Source organism: Toxorhynchites rutilus, chromosome 2 (genome assembly GCF_029784135.1).
Source record: "Toxorhynchites rutilus septentrionalis strain SRP chromosome 2, ASM2978413v1, whole genome shotgun sequence".
Taxonomy (NCBI): domain Eukaryota; kingdom Metazoa; phylum Arthropoda; class Insecta; order Diptera; family Culicidae; genus Toxorhynchites; species Toxorhynchites rutilus.
The window spans coordinates 29,957,271-29,980,947 of NC_073745.1; the positions used below are offsets into that span (position 1 = coordinate 29,957,271).

A 23,677-nucleotide genomic window follows, 5' to 3' on the forward strand; every position below is an offset into this window, starting at 1 on the left:
TATATATTTCAGATAGTTGTTTTGGAATCTGAATAATGAATGCTAGTCTGAATCCTCTTGTTTTAAATATCAGGTTTGATATCATTTTTATGATTCCAGATTCCGGATAAAAAAAATTAATATGGATTTCATTTACAGATTTTAGATTAGATTATATATTAGGAATTCAGAATTTCTCCAAATCCAAGTGTTGTAACGTTGACTAGTCACTAGTTTTTTCGACACGCGCAGACGATAGTAATATATTGACGCTAGTAGTGCGGCTTTTACGAAGTGATGAGTCAATGGTTACAAATATTCGAGCAAACGGATATGTTCTAAAATGTTCAGCGGATGATCAACATTTTTTCGAATAAAGATGAAAACTTAACACCAATTTCAAACTCCACTGATTGCGGTGAAGCTGCTACAAACTATATTCTGTGCCACCATTCCATGTATCGCTATGTCCGGGGTCCCTTATCGCACCAAAACCTTCTGTTTCATGTATCTGTATCGCACATTCGATTTCGATAACTAAACAGCCCACTTTCGTCTTTCCATGAACAAAATATTATTTCTCACGCACACAACGTTATCCGTGAGCCGCGCAAAAAACGAAATTTGTCATCGTTTTCTTATCACCACGTACGTGTGTGCGGTAAGTCACCGGTTCCTCCGTACTGATAACGAAGTTTTGATCAGGAACGCGCGAGATATCATCTGAACCCGCGCGCGTTGAGACAATAAGAAGGTGTTTCGGGGAGCGCCTTCCGGAGCTAAACACCATTCACTTGGTACCGGTCGTAAATCTAGACGAGAAAGGGAGCTTCATCATGTGCGGGGAAGGGGAAGAAAAATGTGACACAACAGCATGACTGCATAAAAATGACAAAGGAGCGATCTCCCTCGGTTGGTATCCTTCTATAAGGATGTTCCATAAACTCCACCAGGACGTGGTAAAAGTAAGAGGAATACATAAATTTGTGCGCGCCTTTTCTCGGATGTGTGTGGAAAAGCCTCCAGACTTTTTGCTACTCCGGAGGCCCGTACACATCAATAAGGAGATTTATGAAAATCGTTTGCCGACCGCCGCCGAAGCAAAGAGCGAAATCATAAAAATAAAACGTGACTCTCCCAGTGCCTTCGAACAAACCTCCGAAAGCGGTTACTTCTGAAGCTCCCAGGACGAGATAATAAATCATTTCAGATTCTAAATTCTAGAGGCGCATTTCGCATATCCTTTCCCTTCCATTCTGTCAGGGTTTATTGTGATGGGGAAATTACATTAGCCTTGTTCCCGGGAATTCATCATGGGGTGTTTCTATATTCTGCAAGCTTCCAAATAAGTGTACAAGCCCAACTCATTCATCGAACTTGGTTACAGATTGTAGGTTGAGAAATCAAATGACAGAATAAGCAAATTAACCAAATTGACGAAATTGGAAAATTTATTTGATTTCAGATTTGGAAAATCGATTTTTCTAAATTCGATTCCAAAGTTTTAATCCTCAATTTCCAAATTTTTATTTTTCCTTATTTTCAAAATTTGGTTTCCCAAATTTTAAGTTTTTTGAAATTTTTATTCAAGTTGCAAAGTTTTAATTTTCTAGATTTTCAATTGCCAAACCTTAATTTTTCCAAATTTCTCATTTCTCAAATTATATTTTCTCCGTTTTTCAATTATTGTTTTTTTTAAATTTTTAATTTTCCAATTTTTTAAAAATATTTTTATATTTTAAACAATTAATCTTACAACCCTCTTATCTCTAATTCCAAAGTTTAACTTTTCAAACTTTTTTGAATCTTAAAATTTCATTTTGGTTAATTTTGGCATTATTTTTTTTTGTGTTTTTCGTTTCTCATTTTTTATTTCAATTTACAAATTTAGAATTTTCCAAATTCTTAATTTACCAAATTGTTAATTATCTAAATTTCCATTTTTCCAGATGCTAAATTTTTCAAAATTTTTAATTTAAATTTTCAGTTTTTCATATTTTCAAAATTTCAAAATTTTTAATTTACTATATTTTTGTTTTACTTCCAGAGTTTAAACTTTCTTAATCTCAAATCTTTCCAAATTTGTAGTTCTCATTAGTGAATTTTCCACATTCGGATTTTCCATTTTCCACATCCTGAATTTTCCACATTTTTAATCTCTCAATTTTCAATTTTTTACTTCAATTCGAAAATTGGATTTTTTCTCTACTTACTCAATTCTTGAAAATTTCTGCAAAGCTACCAAAATTATAATTTTTTCAAATTGTTTTTCATTTCAATTCCAAAGTTTCCTAAATTTCTAAATTTCATTTTACATTTTTTTTCATTTTCCGAACTCTGAATTTTATAATTCTTCAATGTTGTATATTTCCAAATATGACTTTTTTCATAACTTTAGATTATTTTCAACTTAAAAAGAATAAAAAATTTCTTAAATTTTGAACTTTTAATTTTTTTTGTGTCAATTCGAACGTTTTGAAACTGCTTCTTTAATTTACTATATTTTTCCTCTTGCAACTTGTTTTTATTTTATTTCCAGAGTTTAAGCTTTCTTAATTAAAAATCCATCCAAATTTCTAATTCTCATTTGTGAGTTTTAAATTTTCCAAAGTCCGAATTTTCTAGTTTTTCACGTCAATTCCAAATTTTAAATTTGTTCTATTTTCTTAATTCTTTTTTTTTGTCAAAACTACTAAAATTTCAAATTTTTTAAATGGTTATTTTGTTTCAATTCCAAAGTTTCAAAATTTTCATTTTCCATATTTATTTTTTCCAAGTTGTTAAAAGTTGAAGTTGAAAATTTTATAAATTTTAAATATTCTAAATCTTCATATTTCTAAATTTTAATAATATATAATTTACAAATTTTAAATTTGTATTTTTTTATTTCAATTCCAAAGTTTTAACTTTCTAAATTTGCGACATATTTACCAAATCTTCAATTTCCGAACACTGAACTTCACAATTTTTTAATGTTTTAATTTTCTAAATATGATTTTTTTCAGATCTTTAGATTATTTAGAACTTTAAAAAATTAAAAATTTCTTAAATTTGGAACTTTTCAATTTTTTTATGTCAGTTCGAATGTTTTGAAACTAGATGTACCATTATCAAATATTCATTTTTTCCAAATTTCAAATTTCCCAAATTTTATTTTTTTTTATTTTCTTATTACCCAAGTTCAGGAGTTAAAAAATTTAGAAAGTATAAATTATAGAATTCTAAATTTTCGTAAAAAAAATTGAAATTTGAAAATTAGAAAAGAAAAATTTCAAAATTTCAATTTCAAAAATCACTCAAAATTGTACGTTGCATCGAATTTTACGATATATCGAAGCATAATAAAGAACTCAAAAACGTAGCTTATATTACTATATTGAGTTGCTGTTCTGATAAGGTTAATGAATAAAGTCAATTGGAAGACGATGCCAGCCTTTCTCATGATGTTTCCCTCTGTTGAATAAAGCTTGATTCATTTAGAATCCGGAACCATAAAACCAGCTGTATTTCAGCATTGATTAAAGGTACAAAACATGTTTTAGTATCAAGATACAGATAATTTATTGTTATTTCAGAAAAAAAATATTTAAAAAAAATTCCTTTACGCTTTGAAAATGTGTACGTTATATCGAGTGACGTTGTATCGAGGGTACATTATAACGAGGGTATGTTATATCGAATTTCCCCTGTATATAAAAAAGGAAGTTCGGTGAATTTAAAGTCAGAGATTGAGAAAATTATCGAATTAAATATTTTTATTGAAATAAAAAATTGCAAATTTTGGAAAAACCAAAATTAATTGAAAATTTGGAAAAATGAGTATTTGAATATTGCACACTGACAGACAAAAAAATTTTAAAAGTTCGTAATTGGGAAATTTAGAAATGTTGTTTAAAATTAGAAAAAAAAATTATATTTAGAAATCATTGAAATTTGGAAAACATACTGTTAGAAAAAATATCAAATTTCGAAAAAAAACAAATGGTAAATTTAATAATCGCAAATTTTGAAAGTTAAAACAATTTAAAAAAAATTGAGTATTGAAAAAATGGTAACTTTAATCTTTGGAATAGAAAAAGTTTAAAACTGGATGAAATCAAAATTTAGAAAATTCAAAATTTAGACAGCTTATTATTTATTTATTTGAAAATTGAAAATTTAGAAAATTTGAATTCAAATAAAAAATTCGGAAAATTTAAAAATCTCGATGATTTAGAATATAGAAGAATGATAATTTGGCAAATCAAAAATTTGGAAAAATAATGCAAATTAGGAAAATTATTAGACCCGAAATAAAACGTTTGTAAAAATGAAAATTTGAAAAAATCTTTTCGAATCCGAAACCCGACAGAAGTCTAAGGTCCGGCATATTTGAATATGGGCTCCAATATTCCAGGTATTCCTCTCCTTATATTCAACTCTCAAATATATGTCTTTTAAAATTTTGATCTCTCCCTAATTAAAATGTTTCAATTTAAATTTTTTTTATTTGTTTTCTCTAAATTTTCAGCTCACAATTTTTCTTTTTTACAAATTTTCATTTTTCCAAAATTCCATTTCCCAAATCTACAATGAAAAAGACATTCCAAAGAATGATTATTTGAAATTTCGAACCTTCTAAGTTCTGAATTTTCCAAATTATATATTTTTTTAAATATACTATTTTCCAATTTTTGGAGAATTTCCTAAATTTTGTATTTCAATCCCATATTTTGTCTACTCTGAATTTTCCATTTCCAAATATTCATTTTTTTAAACTTGCGAATTTTCCTATTTTCAATAATTTTTTTTTTATTTTCGAAATATTCAAATTTACAAACTCTTCACATTATACTAGAAGTTATTAAAATGAAAGCTTAGTCATTTTTTTCAAATTTATAATTTTTAAAATTATGAATTTTTCAAACATGTATTGGATTGTTCAATTTTCTGTATTTAAAAAAAACTCTTTTAATTTCAAAATAATAATGTTTTAAAACCCCCAAAATTTTTAATTTTCCGATTTTTGTAGGGTAAATGATCTTGGTTTGTCCAGTCGAAAATATGATCATGGTTTGCCCACTTTTTTGAATGCTCTAATTCAGCGCTCCTGTGTCAAATAAGGCCTTCGAATGTTTCGAAACATATAAATGAAATTGCCTTTTACATGAGTTATAGTAGTTTGATAGTATATTTTTACGAAATCACATGTTTTAAAGGATTATAAAATACACCTTCTATTTGTGTCAATGCGCCCCTCATTCGAGCTAACTTTTAATCGATCACCAGATGATAATTTGGCACGTATTCAGACCTTTTCTGGATTACAACACTTATAAATATTGTAAACATCTTGCTTGCTCACCATTTGTATCGGATTTACATAGCTAAACCATTAAATTAACGCATTTTGATGAACTCAATTCTGATCATGAGTTGTCCAATTCAATAATGTTGTTTTGTCCACATGATTTCTATGGCAACCGCTTGGCGCGCTGCAGTTTGTTTATGCTTGTTTATGGTGTGCTTCGCGCATAGCAGAAGTATGGTTTTTCTGTGTTGATTGTGTTGAGGTGAACACTTCTAAAATGCCCAAGAAAAGGCAATATTCTGAAGAAAGCCTAAATTATGAATGAATCAATATGATGACAGTAAACTCAAGCAATGATAAATGCAACATCTAATTGTGAATTCGAATGTTTTCATTCAAAAATGGAGATTTGTAAAACCGGACAAACCATGATCATTTTTTTGGGCAAACCATGATCAGAGGTGGTCAAACCATGATCATAATTCTTCTTTAAGGAAAATCGTTAAAAAACATAAAAATTTGAATAATTTCAACACCTTATGGTAGTATTAGCAACTAGAGACTTGGGGCTTATCAACAAACCCAAACTCGTATCGATTATGTGTGATTTTCATGAAGAAAAATCGATTTGCATTTATTAGTTGCGTAAAAACACCCCAAATTGGACAAACCAAGATCATTTACCTTATATCAATTCTAATGTTTATGTTTTCTCAATTTTCAATTTTCCGAATATTTTTTCATAATATATAATAGTTTTTTTTTGGAAATACGGAAAATTGAAAAATCCAATATTTGAAAAATTAAATATCTGAAAAATTCATAATTTGGAATCCAATTTTAAGTATTATAAATTTGAAAAAAAAATGACAATTTGAAGATTTCGAAAATGAAAACATAAAGAAATAAAAATTAGAAAATTAAAATTAAGGAAATGCAAAATTTGGACAGTTTATTGTTTAAGAAATTTGGCATGTGAAAAAATAAAAATTTGAAAATTGAAAATTTAGAAATAGAAATTGAAAATGAAAAAATTGAAAATTTGAAAATTTGGAGAAATGTTTTTTTTTCTTCAGCGTTTAGAGAAATAAAAAAAATTCTAAATTGAAAAAAAAAATCTAAAGCAAATTTAATATTCAGAAAATTAAAACCTTGTAGTTGAAATGAAATAAAAATAATTGAATATTCTGAATAGGAAAAATTAAACTTTGGTAAACTGAAAGTTTAAAAAATATCCAGCTAGAAGTTGTAAAAAATTTTAAATTTCGAGATTCGGAAAATTGAAAATTGAGAAAACATAATCTAATGTTGATATACAAAAATCGGAAAATTAAAAATTTTGGGGGTTTTAAAACATTATTATTTTAAAATTGAAATAGTTTTTTTTTGAAATACAGAAAATTGAACAATCCAATACATGTTTGAAAAATTCATAATTTTAAAAATTATAAATTTGAGAAAAATGACTAAGCTTTCATTTTAATAACTTCTAGTATAATGTGAAGAGTTTGTAAATTTGAATATTCCGAAAATAAAAAAAAAATATTGAAAATAGGAAAATTTGCAAGTTTGAAAAATAGAATATTTAGAAATGGAAGATTCAGAGTAGACAAAATTTGGGATTGAAATACAAAATTTAGGAAATTCGAAACATTAGAAAAAAGTATATTTAAAAAAATATATAATTTGGAAAATTCAGAACTTAGAAGCTTCGAAGTTTGAAATAATCATTATTTGGAATGTATTTTTCATTGTAGATTTGGGAAATGGAATTTTGGAAAAATGAAAATTTGTAAAAAAGAAAATTTGTGAGCTGAAAATTCAGAAAAAACAAATAAAAAAAATTGAAATTGAAAAATTTTAATTAAGGAGAGATTAAAATTTCAAAAGACATATATTTGGGAATTGAAAAGTAGGAGAGGGAGGCGGAATACCTGGAATATTGGAGCCCATATTCAAATATGCCGGACCTTGGATTTCTGTCGGGTTTTGGATTCGAAAGCCGAGCTTGAAATTTTAAATTAAATCCTTAAATTTTTAAGTTTATAATAAAGTATTGATACCTCCTACAAAATTTTGGTTGTAGAATGAAATGTAGGAAATTATTCAAGTTTTCATTGAAAAATATCTAACAAAAAATTATTGAAAAAAAAATCAAACATAATGTTTATTTTTCTCAATTTTTTTTTAAATTATGAAAAAAAATATATGAATAGAATAGAATAGAGCACTGCTACAGGGAACGAGTTTTACTAATTTTTTTTTTCTCAAGATTGAGGTTAGGTGTATTTTTTCCAAAGGAAACATGAAAAAGTTGTTGTTAGAAAAACTTTTTCCTGAAAAAGTGCCCTTCTTCCGATGTGACTTGTGTGTTATTGTGTGGAATTTAGAAAAAATGTTTTTGGAAAAATGAATTTCAACTTTGAAAATATTTTTTTTCATTGTATTTTTTTTCAGAAACAGCAAAGAAAGAAAATTGTGCTCCCGTGGCCGAGTGGTTAGCGTCATAACTAACATGCCGGGTGTTCGGGTTCGATTCCCGTTCTGGTCGGGGGAATTTTTCGTCAAAGAAATTTCCTCCGACTTGCACTGTGATCACGCGTATTCTAGAGCTTGCCACTCAGAATGCATTCAAGGCGTGTTATTTGGCATAGAAATCTCAACTAAGTACTAATAAAAATGACGCAAGTAATACTACGTTGAGACGGCGAAGTTCCTCTAGGAACGTTAGTGCCATTGAAGAAGAAGAAGAAGAAAGAAAGAAAATTATCGAAATACGTGCCCGCTTCGCTACCACCAAACGCGCAAATCCTGTTATACAACGCAAACACATTCGCCATAGCGATAACTCTTTGGATTGTAAGCAGTCAATAATGCTACTCCCTCTGCGTTTGTGTGCGTACATATTTTATTTTAGATTGTGCTTTTTTTTTTGTTTCGCCCGCCGCCGATCAATCGCGCCTTAGTGATAAATTGTTTATTAGTGTACAATCCATCGTGTCGGTAGTGAAAAATATCTGCTCACGCGTGAATAAAAGCCATCCTCGGCGGGTTCATATTTTTCTGCACCATTTAATGTGGGATTCTTCGTGGTCCGGGAAGTGACGCGGGTCATCCAGAAGCCAGATACCAGCATCTCTTCACGCGCACCGAAAAAAAAACATAAGCCGGGTTGGGTTTAATTGCGGCGAGATGTTAAGATATGAAAGGCCCTCTTCGGTTGGGCCTTTGTGAGTGGTGGGCGAAAAGGGATCCGGGATCCGACCATTATTGACGGTTTTTTTTTCGACGACGCGAGTGGAGAAAAATCGGTGGAAATGTGATTATGCGGGAAAGTTTCTCTACGCTATGGAGAGCCCGTGGGTGTGTTATTAGTTTTGTTGTGTTATGAGTCACGGTTTATATTAGCGGAGGTTGATAAACCAAAAACACTTACCTTACCTCTCCCTCTTTCCCTCTTTCGGAGGACCGAAGCGCGAACGAAGTGCTGATTATAAGTTTGCCTTTTTTGGTGGGACGGAAACTGGGAACCAGGATGTGGACGTTGGAGTTTGTGGATACCAGCTTATTTTACACCCCGCCGTATCTCACTGCGGCAGCAGCTTCCGCTGGCGGACCGGGCGTTGGTGGTGAAAGTTAGTGTCCTCTGTTTTTTTTTTAGGTTGTTGTAAATGTTTTGATCGTGTTTCGGGAAACAAAAGTTTTTCCTCCGGAACAACATATGCTGTTGTCGTTCATTGCAATATTGCAGGGCCACCACCGTTATGAGATTCCGACTGGATCCGCTGGGTCCGGACCCGGAACGGGCGGTAACTAAATTAGTACGTGCTTTTTGTGGGGGGAGGGGGTTGCGATTCAGAGCATGAGTTTGCGGATAGATTTTGGGTAGACAATCCAATCCGATTAGTTTGCTCTGTTGTACGTGAGCCAGATTTGCTTTGCTGGATAATTTGATCTCGTTTGCCTCTCTCTGATGGTTTGTCTGGTCTGGTTTGCGGTGAAATATGATGGTTTAATCGATTGGTTGATATGATGGGGAGAATTGTACTCGCTGGGATAGTGTTTGAATGCTCCCCTAATTTCCATCATTTACTATTAGCAATCTTTATGCCATTAATGTATTTTTTATGTTACTAAGAGCATTTTTTTTTCTTTTCTATTTCAGGTAAGACAACGTATTCCTATATTGTTGAACGCAACTGAACGAAATCGAGCATGGAATTGTCTCCTGAGGTGAAGAATGTCAAATGTCGTAAACCTAGAATCCAGAAGAGACCAGCTTACCTGTCGGCAGTGTTGGTATTCTATCTTTCGAAAAATAAAAAAGGGAAAAAGTATACATCAAATAAGAGAAATTTTGGACAACGATGATATATTTCTGTTGACTACGAAAATATGACTATTATTATATCCATCCATACGATTATTTTGAATATGAATCTAACCTCAGCATCTGGGATTTGCAATTCACATAATGGAACCTGAATAAGAAATGTGAACAAGAAAAACCATTGCGCCAAATTATTTACAACTAATGTCAATTTTGAAAAACAATATGTTAGGAAAACTCTTTCTATGTAGCAGTGCTCATCTTCCGATGTATAGTTTTTTTTTGATAGTTGTATAGGCTATTCATATATTTTTTCATGATATAAAAAACCATATTTTTGAGAAAAATTAATTTAATGAAAAATTAAAATATAATTTATTTTCCAATAATTGTTTTCATTTATTTGTTCGATGTTTGTTCAATGGAAACTTGAATAATTTTCTAAATTTCATTCTATAACCAGAATTTTATCATAAACTTGAAAATTTAAGAAATTTAATCAAAATTTCCAATTCGTTTTTCAAATCCAAAACCAGACAGAAATCCAAGATCTTGAATATTCGAATATGGGTTCCAATGTTCCAGTATTCCGAATCTCTTTTCAGTTTTCCGAATTTCCAATTCCCAAATATATATTTTTTTTTCAAACTTTCATCTTCCCCTAATTTCAATTTTTCAGTTCATAATTTTAAAATTTCCATTTTTTTTTAATCTGATTTCGCTGATTTTTCAGCTCACAAATTTTCTTTCTTACAAATTTCCATTATTCCAAAATTTCAATTTGGAAATTTAAAATTCGGTTTTTTCAAAATATCGAATTTTTAAAAATTTTGAATTTTCCATATAATATTTTTTTAAGTATTATATTTTTCAATTTTTCGAATTTCCTTAATTCATTTTTCAATTCCCAAGTTTTTATTCTCTGAATTTTCCATTTCTAAATATTCAATTATTGAAATATTTTCTATTTCGAATTCAAAACTTTTTATTTTCCAAATTTCGTATCGTCCAAATCTGAACTTCTAATTTCTTAAATTTCTAAATTACAATTTACCAAATTTCCATTTTTCCAAAACTTCATTTCCCAAATCTACAATGAAAATTTCTGATTTTTTGAAATACCGAATCTTCTAAATTCTGAATTTTCCCAATAATATTTTTTTTTAAATATTATATTTTCCAAATTTTGTAATCTCAAAAATCTTTGTTTCTCCAAACGCTGGAATTTGATATAAATATTTTTCAAATTTCCCTTCTTTAAAATTCAGTTCCGATTTTCAACACTCAAACCTAGTTTTTTTTTTTTAAATTTCATTTCTTTAAATTTTCAGTTTTCTGTTCTCTAAGTTTTCATGCTCAAAATCTTCAAATTTAAAAAAAATACATTTCTAATGTTCTAGAACTTGGAGCTTGGTCAATTTTCAAATTTACAATTTTTAAAATTATGAATCCCCCTTTGTCTGGGTCAATCAAAGGTGGAAGCGATTGAAGGCGACATTTATCAGCGTCAAATCGCCTTGAATGAATTTTATTCTTTAGTTCGTAAAAATACAATCGCTAACTGGCAACGTAAGTGGAACGAAGGTGAATTGGGCCGGTGGCTTCACTCGATTGTCCCTAAGGTTAGCCTCAAACCATCGTTCAAGAGTCTGGACTTGAGTCGGGACTTTATTCGCACTTTCTCCCGACTCATGTCCAATCACTGTCCGTTAGACGCGCTACTCTTTCGTTTTAATCTTGTCGATAGCAATATCTGTGCTTGTGGCCAAGGTTACAACGACATCGAACACGTTGTTTGGTCGTGCGAGGAGTATCTTGTTGCCAGATCGAATTTAGAGAACTCTCTTCTCGGACTAGAGGAGGGCAGCCCAACGTGCCGGTGAGAGATGTTTTGGCTAGGTTAGACCTCGATTACATGTCCCAAATATATGTCTTCCTAAAAGTTATCGACCTTCGTGTCTGATTGTCCTTATATCCATATATTCTCCTTTTAACACTTACTTAATAACACTTTACCGGTCGAACGGAGTGGTATAGAAATCACTTCATTCGAAGCCTGATCCGTGGTCTCTGAATCCAATGTTTCCGAGTCCAAAATCTCTATAATCAAAGTTTCTGTATTTGTAGTCTCTAAATTTCTTAGTTTCAGAAACTCAAGTTTTTGATTCCAAAATCTGTAAAACCAAACTTTCTAAATCGAAGTGAATCTTAATTCATTGAACCCAAATTTTTAATCAGAAGCCCCAGAGTTCAAAGTCTCTAAATTCCATAGTTTCTGAATCTAAAGTCTCTGAATCCAAAATCTCTAAAACCATAGTTTCTGAACTCAAAGTCACGAAATCCACAGTCATTTAATTACAATTTTTTGAATCGAAAGTCTTTAAATCCAAAACCTTTGAAACTAAAATCTCTAAATTCTAAAAAATCTAAAATCTAAATCTATGAAACAATGATCCATGACTCTCAATTCCAAAGTTTTTGAAATCGAAGTCTCTCGATTCCACAGTCACTGAATTTTGCTGTAGCTCAATGTCTCTCAAACCCAGGATCTCAGAATTCCCAAGTCTCTAAAAATTCACAGACCATGATTTTCACAGTCTCTGAATTCAAAAGTCTATTAGTCCAATTTCTCAGAACCAAAATTTTTTGAGTTAACAGTCTCAGAATCCAAAATCTCTGAATTCCAGAGTCTTTGAATCCAAAATCTCTACATCAAAAGTCACTGAATCCAAAATATCTAAAACCAAAGTTTCTGAATCAAAAGTCATTCAATAAAAAAAAAAATTAAATTTCCTATTAAATTTCCGCAGTCACTGAATTCCAAAGTCTCCGAATATAATATCCATTATTCCAATTTTTCAGAATCGAAATTCTTTGAGTTAACAGTCTCATAATCCAAATTCTCTGAATTCCAGAGTCTTTGAACTCAAATCTCTATATCAAAATACTCTGAATCCAAGATCTCTAACAACAAAGTATCTGAATCCAAATAAAATGTAATTTCCAGTCACTGAATTCCAAAGTCTCTGAATATATATTATTATTGCTTGTTAATTATTGACCCGTAAATTTGTTTCAATAGTCTAAAAATTGCTTTGAAAATATACTATCGAAATCACACAAATCTGTATATGAACGAATGCCCGCTCGGAAATCCACTCAGTTATCGTTAATCGTTGACCGCCGAACGCCTGTTTCATCACCTCCATTTGAATTTTTTCTGCTCTTGAGTTACGCGAGCAGAATGGGGCCGCGCATTATCGTGGATGACGAACGTTCCTTTGGTCTCTATAATCAAAGTTTCTGTATTTGTAGTCTCTAAATTTCTTAGTATCAGAATCTCAAGTTTTTGATTCCGAAACCAAAATTTCTAAATCGAAGAGAATCTTAATTCATTGAATCCAAATTTTGAATCAGAAGCCTTAGATTTCAAAGTCTCTAAATTCCAAAGTCTTTGAAAACAAAATCTCTGAATCCAAAATCTCCAAAATCAAAGTCTATATATTGAGTCTAAAGCCTTTGAATGTGAAATCTCTAAATCCAAAGTTTCCAAGATCAAAGTCTATATATTCGGTAGTTTCGGAGTTTAAAGTCTTTGAATCTAAAATCTCTAAATACAAGATCTCCGAAATCAAAGTCCCTGAATTCCATAGTTTCTGAATCTAAAGTCTCTGAATCCAAAATCTCTAAAACCATAGCTTCCGAACTCAAAGTCACGAAATCCAAAGTCATTTAAATACAATTTTTTGAATCCAAGATCTTAGAATCCAAACCCTTTGAAACTAAAATCTCTAAATCCATGAAACCATGATCCATGACACTCAATTCCAAAGTATATGAATCCAAAGTGTTTGAAATCAAAGTCTCTGAATTCTCTGAGACTCTCTGAATTTTGCTGCAGCCCAATGTCTCTCAAACCCAGCATCTCAGAATTCCAAAGTCTCCAAAATTAATAGACCATAATTTCCGCAGTCTCTGAATTCCAAAGTCTATTAGTCCAATTTCTCAGAATCAAAATTCTTTGAGTTAACAGTCTCAGAATCCAAAGTCTCTGAATTCCAGAGTCTTTGAATCCAAAATCTCTACATCAAAAGTCACTGAATACAAAATATATATAACCAAAAATTCTGAATCAAAAGTCATTCAATAAAAAAAAATAATAATTGAAATTTCCACAGTCACTAAATTCCAATGTCTCAGAATATAATGTCCATAAGTACAATTTCTCAGAATCGAAATTCTTTGAGTTAACAGTCTCATAATCCAAATTCTCTGAATTCCAGAGTTTTTCTCTAATCTCTAAATCAAAATACTCTAAATCCAAAATCTCTAAAAACAAAGCTTCTGAATCCAAAAAAATGTAGTTTCCACATTCACTGAATTCCAAAGTCTCTGAATGTAATGTCCATAATTCCAATTTCTCAGAATCAAAATTCTTTGAGTTAACAGAATCCGAAGTCTCTGATCCAAAATCTTTAAAACCAAAGTTCCTAAATCCAAAGTTATTGAATCTAAATTCTTTGAATGAAAGTTTCCGAATCCTAGGTTTTCTAATTCCAAGTTTTTGAATACATAATCTCTAAATCCAAAGTCTCTGAATATAAAATATCTGAATCTGAAGTTCTGAATCCGAAGTCTCTTAATTTAACCTTCTGGACTGATATAAACATTTGTTAAAATAAACTAAAACAAAAAACCGTTGTCTGAAGCGAATAAATGAATTTCACAACTGAGCATTCGGAACCCCTCGTTTCCGACGAGAAGAACCTCATATTTTGTGTGACTTTGAGGATGATAATGCATTGCAGCACTGATGGCCTGAAGATGACTCTTCAACACATTCTATACCAAGGCCTTCTGCCCAACTTGTTATTATATTTCATATATCATCTTATCGTTAAGCAATTATTAGAACGAATTGTAGATTAAATAAATAAAAACACATAAAAACACTAACTTTTAAGAATTAAGAGATAATATTCGCTTTTTCTTATATCATACTAGCTGACCCGGCAAACTTCGCCCCGCCCAAAATTTATTTTTTTGTTATCAATATCTTCAAACATTCACGTCCAATCACAGATCTGTTCATTGATTGATCTTTAAAATTACCCTTTACTAAAAATATCAGATTATTTTCAGACACAATTCTCATTCAAGATTTTTCAACCACTTGCAAATAACATGTTTCTCCGTTGCATGGAATACATGTTTGATAAAGAAAATATGATAGAATAAAGATAGCCCTAAATCGGACAATTTTTCCTCGAGTTTTGCTCTCATCGACATATTCGGTGATCCATTTTTATTTATATAGATAGAAGAATATATTGGAGTGCGTTTCATCACATTGAAATCCACTTTCAAACAAAGATCAATTTCGTTAGCGCAAACATCAAATGAACTAACAACGCTTGTCACTATGTGATTGTGACATATGGGAATTGAATTTTCCGAATTTTCCCATTTTCCTTCAGAGTTTTCCGTAAATTTTCAATTGTCATGTTTGGTTGGAATATGTGTAATATTTTTTTGGGACCACCTCTCCATTGAAGAGGAGGGAGGGTTTCGATTTTTTGATCCTCGAAAATCTTCCAAGGGGGAGTAAAAGAAATTTGGGAACTCGAAGTTTTTTTTCGATGCCAACGACTTAAAAATGCATAAAATGTCAAGATCTGGTGTCATCTCGAAACAAAAATTTTGGACGAAAATCGATCTTCTGAGACTTAGCCTGGGTGGCAATGAAGGTATGAGAAAAAAAAATTATCGCATTTAAAGAACCGACCATGTCATTCTAGCCAGTAGTTCAAATACATTTTATAAATAGGATTATATGGACTGACTAGAAACTATAAATAAAATAAAAGTTTTCTTCTAATTTAAATAAATAAATAAAAGAAAGAGAAAGAGAAAGAGAAGAGGTAAAAGAAAGAGAAACTAAACGAATCTTAATGTCTAGTGAACCACGGTATAGACACAAGATTCTTCATTCGGAATGGAAGTAAAGCCGTGGTCCGAGTGACGAATCAGCCAAAAAGGTTGAAAGTCACTAAAATACTGATAAACAAAAATATGAATTCTGAAAAAGTGTTGCCGATGAGAGTTGGCGCGAAATTTATCTCTACTACATCCAAAATAAATTTTATATTGGCATCCGGATTTATAACATTAAATGAGCTTAACCTCGCGCATACGGCCTGACAGACCGAGAATCAATGAGGTGGCTGAATTAAATAGGTATTGAAACGGAATGAAGTGCATGTTTCCATCCAGCGTCCTTCGCGGATTAGTGAACAAAAATTTCAATCAAAATAAAAACAGGTTAAAATTGCACTGCGGTGACGTCTTTCAATCACAACGCATTACCGACGCGTCAGTACATGCTTGGGACTGAGCTGGCTTTGTGCATATTCTGAGAATGCATTATAAGGCAAACAATTTCACAAGTTCGTTTAACATGATATCAAAACAGAAACTGACGGTTGGATGCAGCGAACGCAATATTTATTGTGCTGCTCCCTCGGATATGATTATGCCAAATGGTTAGCTATGATTTGTTTTTCGCAATGGTATGGATCTATTCAAATTGTGTCTAGCTGCTACGTTAGTCGCACAGTTTGAGGAGCACAGATTGGGCCAATTAGAAGTGGGATTTTCGTTTGCGAAGACATGATATTTTCCAATTATTCAATAGTTTATTTCGAAGCATATCATTTTGTGACCTGTGAGAGAATGAGAGAATGAGAGAATGAGAGAATGAGAGAATGAGAGAATGAGAGAATGAGAGAATGAGAGAATGAGAGAATGAGAGAATGAGAGAATGAGAGAATGAGAGAATGAGAGAATGAGAGAATGAGAGAATGAGAGAATGAGAGAATGAGAGAATGAGAGAATGAGAGAATGAGAGAATGAGAGAATGAGAGAATGAGAGAATGAGAGAATGAGAGAATGAGAGAATGAGAGAATGAGAGAATGAGAGAATGAGAGAATGAGAGAATGAGAGAATGAGAGAATGAGAGAATGAGAGAATGAGAGAATGAGAGAATGAGAGAATGAGAGAATTAGAGAATTAGAGAATGAGAGAATGAGAGAATGAGAGAATGAGAGAATGAGAGAATGAGAGAATGAGAGAATGAGAGAATGAGAGAATGAGAGAATGAGAGAATGAGAGAATGAGAGAGTGGGAGAATGGGATAATGGGAGAATGAGAGAATGAGAGAAAGAGAGTATGAGAGAATGGGAGAATGAGAGAATGAGAGAATGGGATAATGGGATAATGGGAGAATGAGAGAATGAGAGAAAGAGAGTATGAGAGAATGGGAAAATGAGAGAATGAGAGAATGAGAGAATGAGAGAGTGGGAGAATGGGATAATGGGAGAATGAGAGAATGAGAGAAAGAGAGTATGAGAGAATGGGAGAATGAGAGAATGAGAGAATGGGAGAATGGGATAATGGGATAATGGGAGAATGAGAGAATGAGAGAAAGAGAGTATGAGAGAATGGGAAAATGAGAGAATGAGAGAATGAGAGAATGAGAGAATGAGAGAATGAGAGAATGGGAGAATGAGAGAATGAGAGAATGAGAGAATGAGAGAATGAGAGAATGAGAGAATGAGAGAATGAGAGAATGAGAGAATGAGAGAATGAGAGAATGAGAGAATGAGAGAATGAGAGAATGAGAGAATGAGAGAATGAGAGAATGAGAGAATGAGAGAATGAGAGAATGAGAGAATGAGAGAATGAGAGAATGAGAGAATGAGAGAATGAGAGAATGAGAGAATGAGAGAATGAGAGAATGAGAGAATGAGAGAATGAGAGAATGAGAGAATGAGAGAGTGGGAGAATGGGATAATGGGAGAATGAGAGAATGAGAGAAAGAGAGTATGAGAGAATGGGAGAATGGGAGAATGAGAGAATGAGAGAATGGGAGAATGGGATAATGGGATAATGGGAGAATGAGAGAATGAGAGAAAGAGAGTATGAGAGAATGGGAAAATGAGAGAATGAGAGAATGAGACAATGAGAGAGTGGGAGAATGGGATAATGGGAGAATGAGAGAATGAGAGAAAGAGAGTATGAGAGAATGGGAGAATGAGAGAATGAGAGAATGGGAGAATGGGATAATGGGAGAATGAGAGAATGAGAGAAAGAGAGTATGAGAGAATGAGAGAATGAGAGAATGAGAGAATGAGAGAATGAGAGAATGGGAGAATGAGAGAATGAGAGAATGGGAGAATGAGAGAATGAGAGAATGAGAGAATGAGAGAATGAGAGAATGAGAGAATGAGAGAATGAGAGAATGAGAGAATGAGAGAATGAGAGTATGAGAGAATGAGAGAATGAGAGAATGAGAGAATGAGAGAATGAGAGAATGAGAGAATGAGAGAATGAGAGAATGAGAGAATGAGAGAATGATAGAATGAGAGAATGAGAGAATGAGAGAATGAGAGAATGAGAGAATGAGAGAATGAGAGAATGAGAGAATGAGAGAATGAGAGAATGAGAGAATGAGAGAATGAGAGAATGAGAGAATGAGAGAATGAGAGAATGAGAGAATGAGAGAATGAGAGAATGAGAGAATGAGAGAATGAGAGAATGAGAGAATGAGAGAATGAGAGAATGAGAGAATGAGAGAATGAGAGAATGAGAGAATGAGAGAATGAGAGAATGAGAGAATGAGAGAATGAGAGAATGAGAGAATGAGAGAATGAGATAATGAGAGAATTAGAGAATGAGAGAATGAGAGAATGAGAGAATGAGAGAATGAGAGAATGAGAGAATGAGAGAATGAGAGAGTGGGAGAATGGGAGAATGGGAGAATGGGAGAATGGGATAATGGGAGAATGAGAGAATGAGAGAAAGAGAGTATGAGAGAATGGGAAAATGAGAGAATGAGAGAATGAGAGAATGGGAGAATGAGAGAATGAGTGAATGGGAGAATGAGAGAATGAGAGAACGAGAGAATGAGAGAATGAGAGAATGAGAGAATGAGAGAATGAGAGAATGAGAGAATGAGAGAATGATAGAATGAGAGAATGAGAGAATGAGAGAATGAGAGAATGAGAGAATGAGAGAATGAGAGAAAGAGAGTATGAGAGAATGGGAAAATGAGAGAATGAGAGAATGAGCGAATGAGAGAATGAGAGAATGAGAGAATGAGAGAATGAGAGAATGAGAGAATGAGAGAATGAGAGAAAGAGAGTATGAGAGAATGGGAAAATGAGAGAATGGGAGAATGAGAGAATGGGAGAATGAGAGAATGAGAGAAAGAGAGTATGAGAGAATGGGAGAATGAGAGAATGAGAGAATGGGATAATGGGAGAATGAATGAATGAGAGAAAGAGAGTATGAGAGAATGGGAAAATGAGAGAATGAGAGAATGAGAGAATGGGAGAATGAGAGAATGAGAGAATGGGAGAATGAGAGAATGAGAGAATGAGAGAATGAGAGAATGAGAGAATGAGAGAATGAGAGAATGAGAGAATGAGAGAATGAGAGAATGAGAGAATGAGAGAATGAGAGAATGAGAGAATGAGAGAATGAGAGAATGAGAGAATGAGAGAATGAGAATGAGAGATGTCTTGTTCGTCTGCTAAAATTAATCAAGGAAATGCTAAAATTAACCGACAGAAATGTACTGAATTCGAAACCGAAGGAATGAGTGGAGTAATTGGGAAGCAAATGATGTTTCGGAAACATTTCCATAGCATGCATTAATAAATTACTCATTTTTAATTGCCCAATCGATACCGATCGATCGAAATACTCCCCTTCCCAAAAGGGCCACCGATTTGGTCCTACGAACAGCATAAAAACTTTCCAGTCTCCAGAGAAAGGATGATAAACACCGGTGCCGGACTCCATTGCATCGCATCCCCAGAGAGCTCCAATATCCTTCAGACACAGCGTTCTGTCTGTCTGGTGTCGATTTTGGTAGCCAAATGTGAACCTAGGAGGAAATGCTTCGCCACCGGTGGTGGCGCCTCAGGATGACCTTATTGTTCGAATCATTTCGAGTCGTTTCTCTCGTAGGGAGATTGGCACTGGGCGTAATAATGTTTTCAGTTCGATTTCGGTTGGCCCCACGAGAGTGTGTCTATTTGTGCCAATCTCTGTTTGTTGTGTGGCAAGCAAGGAAGGGCATCCCAAGCATCTAATTGGAAGAGTATCGATGGCGACAGCTATTGCTGCTGACCGGAAATGTGTTTTTCTGGGTGTGGGAGGAAGACGTTGAGCCGAGAGTAAAGTGGTAGACTATGTGGCACTTATTGCACACGAGTAAGTACCGATCGAAACGAGAATCTCTGTCGCTCGTTAGTTTTAATTATCCAGCAGTTTCTCATCGCAGCGTTTGCTGGAGGAGGCTAGGAAAGAAATATACCGGACAGACACCGCAAATTTAATTATCCCATTTGGGCATCAATGAAGTCCTCGTTTCGCCGCCCACTCAGTTCCTCTATCTCCATCGTACCGTCCGATTCCGATTTATGTCCACTTGGCACATTTCCTTTGACGGCATTGCGCGCCTAATAAATCAAAACGACAGTAAGACGATTGAGATGCGATAATGAATTCCTTTTTTTGTTGGTTGACTGATTCAGCAGAGAGTGAGTGGGGGGGGGGGGGGTGGTCAGTGTGTCCTTTCATCCGATTGTCCTGATTGTTATCTCCTTTCATCTTTAATCGCCATCTCACAAAGCAATTTTGCCCCCCAAAATAATTGGACTGTGCGAGAAGACGAAAACAGCGCAAACAGACATACACGCGATGAATGGCTGTGCGATAGCGATAAAATTGTCTCAAGTGGAATGATACGAATGAGAAATGAATTGCCGTTTTGCTTTATTTTTGGATCCCCTCGCAGTCAGTCGAGAATCCTGGAATTGCCGAACAATTGAGGACGAGATATGTGCCTGCCTTGCGGGTGGGATTTCCCGGTCCATCTTCCAGCGCTATCCGGTTGGAATCTCCTGAAAGAAAAATTGCTCGTCTACCGGTTTATATTTCCTGCCTGAATGATGAAGAATTGCTGCAGCTTCTTTAGCCGGTTGTGTCGGCGGGATGCGAAAAAGTTGGACCCAAAATCCTTTGGTGACAAACCCATGAAGAGAAAGAGCGCACAGATGAATCTTTTCTGTCGCATCGATCTCCGCTCCACTCGACTCCACTCCGCTATTCCTGTGACGCCAGAAGACGTATAAATTAAGGCCTTAAAGGCTACCGACAGCAGAAGCGGCAGCAATATTTCAGCAGGAGACACACCCACCTCGGTTACAAATTGAAAGAAATTTATTATGCTCAAGTGGTGTGCTGCTGCCTGTCTTCGTATGAATTTTCGAAGATCATTTTGTTCACTGGATGTGCTGCGCTTTCACCCAGAAGGGGGAGGTGCCCAAGGCGAAAGACAACACGACAAATTTTAAATTTGCCCGGGAAGCTCGGAGCAAAACTTTCCGACTGACGACATCCCCTTCTTTGACTCTGTCTCTCTCGGAGTTCGGGGAGCGGTCCCAGATGCAAAAAGAAGGAAGGTTAAACAGATTAAAGTATTAATACCCTTCGATGTCAACTCGCGCCGAATTGAGGCAATATTTGAGAGGCAGAGTGTGCTGTGGTCTCTCGGTTCGAACTCTTATTCAACGCTTATTCAACGTCAACATACTCATTTTTCTTTGCTTCTTCTTTTTCTCTATTTCAGTTTTCCCAAATGTCCCGTCGGCTCCGGGAATGTCCTGCATCGGAGAAGACCGTAAGTACATCGAGTTGTGTGTGATATCGTTTAGATTCTTGGAAGAGATTTGCGCGTGCTGTGAAAAATTGATATAGGGATTACCGTTTTACCGTTGCTCCGGTCGCAACTTACAGGATTCATCCGCATTTGGGGATGGGATGAACGGAATCCTTTTAGATGAAAGGATGTTTTTGCAGGGGGGATTACCAACTCATATTTAGATCTAATAATTAGAATAAGTACACGAGTGTACTTACATCTCGGATCCACGTGAATGGATGCATCCATAATTTTCGAAATGAAATATGCTCTAAACGACTCAGATGGATTAAATCGGCTTATCGTTTCTTGTTTTCCGAATTTAATTGAAATGTTCTCTCTCACCGCGTGTAAATATAAAAAATAAAATATAAAATATGGAATATAAAATAAAAAATTAAAAATTAAAAATATAAACCACCAAGGTGGGGGGGGGGGGCTTTCAAACCAATGAAGCATAAATATCTGCATAGCTCAAGAACTAATCAAGCAAACAGAACCAAAGTTAGCATGTGAAGGTTTTAGGGTGCAATAAATGTGTCTATGGTGGATAGACACTCCTCCCCCCTCTCTAAGAGAGGGTTGCCATAAAAATGAAACCCAAATTTCTGTATAACTCGAAAACTAATTATGTAAATGAAGCCAAATTTGGCATGTGAAGGTTTTAGGGGGTACGAAATGTTTCTATGGTGAATAGACACTCCTCTCCTCTCGCTAAGGGGTAGCAGCCATACAAAAAAAACACCAACTTCTGCATAACTCGAGAAATAATCAAGCAAATTGAGCCAAATTTGGGGTGTGAGGGATTTTGGGTACGAGAAATGTTTTTATGATGGTATAACACCCCTCCTTCCTCTGGGATGGAGAGGGAGTCCCATGAAAATAATACACAAATTTTAACCAAACATGACAATTGAAAATTTTCGGAGAACTCTGAAAAAAAATGGAAAAGTTCGAAAAATTCAATTCGCATATGTTCAACAATTACATATTGATAAGCGTTATTAGTCCCTTTGATGTTTGCGCTTACGAAATTGATCTTCGTTCGAAAGTGGAAATTGATTTTAATGTGATAAAACACACTCCTACATAGTCTTTCATCTGTATATATATGTATATATATATATATATATATATATATATATATATATATATATATATATATATGTGTGTGTGTGTGTGTGTGTGTGTGGTTAGATACTCCTACATCCTCTCTTAGGGGGGGTTGCCATACTAATGGAACACAAATTTTTGTATTAATCGAGCACTAATCAAGTAAATGAAACCAAATTAGGTATAGGGAGGTTTTAGGGCGCAAAAAATGTTTTCACTGTGGTTAGACACTCCACCCCCTCTCTAAGGAGGGCCTGCAGCACAAATGAAACACAAATTTCTACATTACTCGAGAATTAATCAAGCGAATGAAACGAAATTTGACATGTGGAGGTTTTAAGGTGCAATAAATGTTTCTATGGTGGTTAGACACTCCACCCCCCTTTCTAAGGAGGGTCTGCCGTACAAATGAAACACAAATTTCTGCATTACTAGAGAATTAATCAAGTAAACGAAACCAAATTAGGTATATGAAGATTTTAGGGCGCAATAATTAATTCTATGGTGGTTAGACACTCCACCCCCCTCTCTAAGGGGGGCTGCCATACAAACGAAACACAATATTCTGCATTGCTCGAGAATTAATCAAGCAAACGAAACCAAATTTGGCATGTGAAGGTTTTAGGGTGCAATAAATGTTTCTATGGTGGTAAGACTGGGGGCTGCCATACAAATGAAACACAAATTTCTGCATTACTCGAGAATTTATCAAACAAACGAAACCAAATTAAGTATATGGAGGTTTTAAGGCGCATCAATTAATTCTATGGTGGTTAGACACTTCACCCCCCTCTCTAAGGGGGGCTGCCATACAAATGAAACTCAAATTTCTGCATTACTCGAGAATTAAACAAGCAAATGGAACCAAATTTTGCATGTGGGGGTTTTAGGGTGCAATAAATGATTCTATGGTGGTTAGATACTCCTTCCCCTCTCTCAGGTGGGGCTGCTGTACAAATTAAATATAAATTTCTGAATTACTCGAGAATTAATCAAGCAAACGAAACCAAATTTGGCATGTGGAGGTTTTAGGATGTAATAAGTATTTCTATGATGGTTAGACACTCTTCCCGCACTCTAAAGGCGGGCTGTCATACAAATGAAACACAAATTTTTGCATAACTCGAAAACTAATCAAGCAAATGGAGCCAAATTTGGCGTGTGAAGGTTTTTCGGGGCACGAGACGATTCTAT

At 34.0% G+C, this 23,677-nt stretch overlaps 1 protein-coding gene across 7 annotated transcripts in view; it reads left to right on the plus strand.

The window, feature by feature from the left end:
• LOC129767624 (atypical protein kinase C) overlaps positions 1-23,677 on the plus strand; it is a 440,627-nt gene that overhangs the window by 206,621 nt on the left and 210,329 nt on the right. For all 7 annotated transcript variants that reach the window (XR_008741549.1, XR_008741547.1, XR_008741548.1 and 4 more), the window contains exon 4: positions 21,299-21,349. Coding sequence is in view for 4 of the 7 variants with exons in the window: in XM_055768696.1 (XP_055624671.1) it covers positions 21,299-21,349 (51 nt within the window). In the remaining 3 variants the exon portion in view is untranslated. The remainder of the gene's footprint in view (positions 1-21,298; positions 21,350-23,677) is intronic.